The 6,181-nt window shown below is 33.1% G+C and overlaps 1 protein-coding gene across 3 annotated transcripts; it reads left to right on the forward strand.

The window, feature by feature from the left end:
* Positions 1–1,699: 1,699 nt before the first annotated feature.
* On the forward strand, positions 1,700–6,181 carry LOC107471081 (serine/threonine-protein kinase PBL34). Of its 3 annotated transcripts, XM_052255192.1 has the most exons (7): positions 1,700–1,825; positions 1,921–2,401; positions 2,923–3,266; positions 3,373–3,508; positions 4,160–4,296; positions 4,380–4,503; positions 5,316–6,181. In XM_052255192.1, the coding sequence occupies exons 2-7, from the start codon at positions 2,149–2,151 to the stop codon at positions 5,822–5,824; spliced, it is 1,503 nt and encodes a 500-aa protein (XP_052111152.1). In that variant the 5' UTR covers positions 1,700–1,825; positions 1,921–2,148; the 3' UTR covers positions 5,825–6,181. The 3 variants fall into 3 exon arrangements, with proteins under 3 accessions (XP_052111152.1, XP_052111151.1, XP_052111153.1); XM_052255191.1 differs by having other exon boundaries at positions 1,723–2,401; XM_052255193.1 differs by having other exon boundaries at positions 1,724–2,401; positions 2,926–3,266.

Raw genomic sequence — 6,181 nt, forward strand, 5'->3', positions numbered from 1 at the left:
TTTTCTCTCTTCCTTTAATATACTCTACTATATATTGATAATATATAATTAATTAATTAATTAATTAATTAATTTCTATTATATATTTATTTATTGTTATTCTAATAATTAGTTTTACAAAATATTATTTAAACAATTGTAGCAACTATGCAACCAATAATTAAAATAAAACTAGAGAGGAAAAAAATGCAATTTATCCTCGTCATTATCGTTTCAATTTGAACTTCTTCCACATTTTAAATTCAACTGTTGGATGTATTTTTTTTTTAGGTGTTTAAATAGTAATTCTTGAAAACTTTTTAAATAATATATAAAGATATCAAATGTAGTAAAAAGAAATTAGCAGAAAAAATGAATTCTATTATAATAGTTATAGAACTTTGACAATATTTAAAAAATAACTAAAATAAAAATGATATATTTTTATTTGATAATCATTTTTAATTTAATCACATCTTATTCTTTGTTTTTAAATTTAAAATATCAGAAAATAATAATAAAATATAATAATAATTTTAACTATACTTTTTAATGTTACCACAGTTTAGCCGTCCATCATCATGAAAGTATAAAACCCAGCGTAGAATACCTAAATGAAAAAAGTGTTTAGGAGAATAAAATAAAATATAATCTCGTGATGAGAAAATAATCAAAATATAGACACAAATGACTGAAATGAGGTTCATGGAAGTCACATCAGATGCTGGGCCACATGCTGACCGAACCCAACCTTTCAAGTCTATTGAGGCCACCACGACAATGATTGATTCCATTGTCTCTTCCTTCATTAAAATTAATTGGTTAAAACACAATAAAATAATTTTAAAAAGAGTTAATTAAAAATTAGTCATTCTAATTATTTTCATGAGGACTATAAAATTTTATAATTTAGAATTTATTACAGAAATATTTATTAAAATATTCTTATATAATATGTAATTAACCTTACAATTGTGTAGATGGTATACTAAAAAGTTGTTATAAGAAATTTAAAAAAGAAAACCGGGGGAAGAAATCAACGCATATAAGGGAAAATAAAATATTTGTTTTCTTGGTTAGTAGGGAAAATAAAATAGTTTAATGTAAATAACGTGTCTTAACATGAATGAATAAAAGTGCTAGTGCTCCAAAGTCCTATATATTAGATTGACCAAAGAAAAAAAAAAATTCAAAGGCAAAGGTAGTGCATGAAGATAAGCAAGCTATCACATTATGATATTCTTGCTAGAATTTCATCATTTACCTTTATAATGTCGATGGTGATTGAGTTTACTGAATGTGGTTTTATTTATTTTGTAATTATTTTTTATTATTTATTTAAACTCTTCTTCAAGTTAGAGTTCTATTTTTTTTAAAAACTAAAAAGTCTCAGCTTTTTTTGAATTTACAATGACTACTTACATTAAAATTAATCATATTACGTATATAAATTATTAAATAATATTATTTAATAATTTCTAACTATCAACTTTAATAGTTGGTGTTGTTTTGTTTAATAGTTTTCCACATGGAAATAAGAACATTATCTGTGGAATAATTTAGGGGAAACAAAGAAAGAAAGAAAAGAGGAAAGTTTTGTAATTTACCAAGAGGGGCAATGCTTTTTTCAAAATGGAAAAGAAATGGCTGTCCCTTTCTCTCTCCTGCCCGTACTGCCCCAGTTTCATGCTTTTCAATTTTCATCTTTCAAGCCTGACCAACCTGCCCGTCGTAGAAAAATATTTCCCCTTGTGTCACAAGCACCCTCTCCCGCTTTCCCCTTCAACACTCTCTCTCTCTCTCCCACTTTGCTTTGGAGTTTGGAACTGAGTTTTTCACAGATGTGGTTTGTGTTATGTTGTTATCATTCTGCAGTGTTGAATACATTTATTTTGATCCCTTGATGTCAGTGAATACTAAGATACTCTTCTTTTTGTTCAGTTGTTGATTGTTGATTGATGATGATGATGGTGGTGGTGGTGGTGGTGGTGATGTATGTGTCTCAAAAGTGTGTGTATTTATAGAAGAAATTAACTAGATTGCTTGATTAGCTTTGAAGTGGATTTTTCTTCTTCTTTATTTATTACTTTTTTAATTATTTTTTAGATTTATTAAGATCAAAGTTGAGACTTTTGGGCATGGAAAGTTGTTTGTAAGAGTTTTTGGAAGATGGGTTTTGGGAATAATAAGAATAGTAGTAGCAGCAGCAGCAGCAACCACAACAACAACAACAACAACAACAACAATAATAATAATAATAATGTTATTAAAGCTGGAAGTTTGGATGTGGGAAAATCAAAGGGAAGGAAGAAGGGAGAGAATGAGAAAGGGTGGTGGCCTAAATTTAGTTTCTTTGGGAGCTGCATACCTTCAAGATCAAAGGTTGTTACCTCCATTAGTGGCACTACTTCTACTCAAACTGGTAAATATTTTCTTTCATTACCCCAGCTCTTTTACTTTCAGGGAATATTTATTCATTACCTTTTTTGGGTTTTCTAAGATCTTGCCAAATCTTTTGTTATTGTTTTGTTTTGTTTGAGGCTGCAAATTTGTTTTAAGAAACACTGAATTATAAGGTTTCTTGGAACAATAGTGTTATTAAAATGAGCAAGGTAGAGGTCTAAGGTAGATGTTTTAAGAAATATTGATGGTTCTGCATTACCAAGTGCTTGATCTAGCCAAAAAAGGAGAGAATAGAGAAATGTATTCTGTAAGCGCCCCCTAAATTTGCGATTCTTTTGTCATTTGTGCTGCACTGCTTGATTGTATATACTATTTATTTAGTTACCTTAGAAATATAATGATCTTGCAATGAAGTTGTGTAAGGCCAAGCATGTCATGACTGAATCATTCACTAGTGCTCCCTAATTCTTAACTTTTAGGAGACTGACTATACCAAATCAGTGATAATTGAATTTGAGTTTGTGATTGTGTTTGGATCAGCAGAAATCAAATCTGTGTCGGAGAGCTGCACGAAAGAAACTGTTGCTCCTCCAGAGTCCACTATGACAACAACAACAAGCAATGAAGAGAGTATTCCTTCCACTCCAAAAGTTAGTGAGGAGTTGAAGGTAGCTTCTTGTTTGAGAAAATTCACATTCAATGGACTTAAGGTGGCAACTCGGAATTTCAGACCGGAGAGTCTTCTTGGAGAGGGAGGGTTTGGTTGTGTATTCAAGGGTTGGATTGAGGAGAATGGAATTGCACCCGTTAAACCGGGTACCGGTCTTACTGTTGCAGTCAAGACCCTGAACCACAATGGAAATCAGGGTCACAAAGAGTGGCTTGTATGACAGCACTTAAATTCTTTCAATTTCTTCCCTTATTTTCAAATATATTTACTTCTACCATTCCTGTTTTGTTAACATTTTGTGATTTTTCTTTTCTTTGCAGGCTGAATTAAACTATCTCGGTGATCTTGTCCATCCTAATCTTGTTAAATTGATTGGTTTCTGTATAGAAGATGACCAGAGATTATTGGTTTATGAGTTTATGCCCCGAGGCAGTTTGGAGAATCACCTCTTTAGAAGTACACTACTAGCCTTACTTTATTATCGTTGATTGTGTGTTTACGCTAACTTCTGTTTATTTCTGTATAAATCCTTCCTTGGCACATATATTGAACTCAGAATTAGCATCCATAGAGATTAAATTTTGGCTGAAAATAAGTGTGATTGTTTATGATGTGGAGAATGGATCATTTTTCGTTCTTACTGGGTAACTTTGCATTCTAATTACCTTTTGTGGTAGAGTCTATGGGGACTTCTCAATGAAAGTTAAGATCAACCAAACCAAAAAGAGAACATGAATGCCATTGGGCTAAGTAGCTTTTTATGCTGTAACAGTTGTTAATCTAGTCAAGCTCAAACATGAACTGTATTTCTAGGAAATTAAAGAGAACAACTCAAATTATAATCTAAATAATATATTGGATTTATTACACATTTACACCACATTTCTTGCTCTCCTTACTACCACAATCTTAATCCAGTTTTTGTTGCTGGTGTTTAAAACAAATAGTTAATTCACAGGTTTTATGCTTTCTAGCAAATCAAAAGTAAAATAAAATGGTTCTCTTCCCATAATGCTTCATTCTTAGTTCTTGGAGTTATGCTCTTGAACAGTTTTTTGTGTGTCTGGATTAACCGTTTTCTGATGACAACCTTGTTTGATGTAATAGGACCCCTACCGCTTCCTTGGTCTATCAGAATGAAAATTGCACTTGGTGCTGCAAAAGGTCTTGCTTTTCTTCATGAAGAGGCTCAGAGGCCAATAATCTATCGCGATTTCAAGACATCCAATATCCTATTGGATGCGGTAAGTGGCTAAACTAGGGAAAAAGTTGCAATTATTTCTTATTCATTCTTGACCTCAAAACTAAAAAGGAAATATTGGTTTAGGAATACAATGCAAAGCTCTCTGATTTTGGACTTGCCAAAGATGGCCCTGAGGGGGAAAAGACACATGTATCAACAAGAGTCATGGGAACATATGGTTATGCTGCTCCGGAGTATGTCATGACCGGTGAGTTTTGATCATTTTGTATTCTTTTTGGAACATTAATGTTTCTTGAAATTAATACTTTACTACATATTTTATGCCTAAAGTAGCTAATAATATTTTGAGTTTTTAGGTGAACATAACTTTTTTGTGTACTAGGCTGCCCTAAATTAGAAGTTTAAATGGTTAAAATGCTGATCAAGGTACTAACGACTATCACCACAGTGATAGCTAAGATCAAACAAGTGAAAATCTAATAGATATTCTGAACTTAGCCTTGTGTTTTTAGGTGAGTAAGAGTAATAAAAGATAGCTATTATCATGACCAAGAGACGCAAAATGAAGAACCTGGCACTAAAAATTCATCACAGATAAAATAGCACAAGTAATAGGCAAGCTGGCAATCACAATTTTGTTTTCTATACTTTAAGTGGTGAGTAGTTGAGCAGTGAGCACTGTTTTTTGACCTCTTCCACTGACTTTTTTCTCTCCTGCCGAACCATGTGACCTACTTCATCCTTGTCATTAGCATCACTATCTAACACATTTTCGTTAAGATAAAGAAAGGGCCCAATTTCAACAACAATTTTCAAACTTGTTATGCTGCTTTGAAAAACTTAAACATCCATCAAAAAGTGTAAGGAGGGAGGGAGGGGAGGGGGGGGAGTAAGGGCAAGGAAACTTGTAAACTTAAAATTTTATATTGTTCAATGAAAAAAAGTTGAAATTATTACATTTTTGTATTGATAATGATATTCTTTTTGCATAGCATAGATAGATCATAGTTGTAAACATGCACTTTTTAATATTAACCTGAAACTACCAATTCTGATTAGGACATTTGACATCAAAAAGTGATGTCTACAGTTTCGGAGTGGTGCTTCTTGAAATGCTCACTGGCCGCCGAGCAATCGATAAGAGAAGACCAAATGGAGAACACAATCTGGTTGAGTGGGCTAGACCTGTACTTGGAGATCATAGGATCCTATTCCGGATAGTCGATCCCCGGCTTGAAGGGCACTTCTCGGTTAAAGGTGCACAGAAAGCTGCCCAGCTAGCTGCTCAATGCCTTAGCCGCGACCCGAAATCCAGACCTTTGATGAGTGAAGTTGTTCAAAGTTTAAAGCCATTGCCAAACCTTAAGGATATGGCCATTTCTTCTTACCACTTCCAGGTCACGCGAGTCGAGCGTACTTTCTCCATGCCAAATCATAAAAACGGCATCAAAACGCAGTTAGTAGCTTTACCAAAGAAAGGTCAACCTGTAAGGACATTGTCAACTCCAAATGTTCCACATGGTTCTCCATATCTTAATTATAGCAAGTCTCCGAAACCAAAGGAGTAAGAATCACCATTCGCTATCTCGAGTTTGCTTCTCTATTCATTCAGTTCCCTCAAATTAGGCCATCATCTGAAAGATACTGTTGTTTGATCTATTATATGAATTCAGTCTCAGATAAGGTGTGGAAACAGTATATGAGACTGGATTGACAGAATCTTTTGGAGCAATTTGGCATATGCAGCTTTCAAGTGGGGAATTGTTATTCACTGAACTTCTGAAGTCCTTTAACTTTTCCACCTTTTCAATGATTTCTTACCTTCTGAATGTATTTTTTATTTTATTTTTTTGTAGAGAAGGATGAAAAAAAGGTGGTATTATATTACCGGATATTAGTGATAGAATTTTACACTCATTCCACTA

Source organism: Arachis duranensis, chromosome 10, assembly GCF_000817695.3.
Source record: "Arachis duranensis cultivar V14167 chromosome 10, aradu.V14167.gnm2.J7QH, whole genome shotgun sequence".
Lineage (NCBI taxonomy): Eukaryota > Viridiplantae > Streptophyta > Magnoliopsida > Fabales > Fabaceae > Arachis > Arachis duranensis.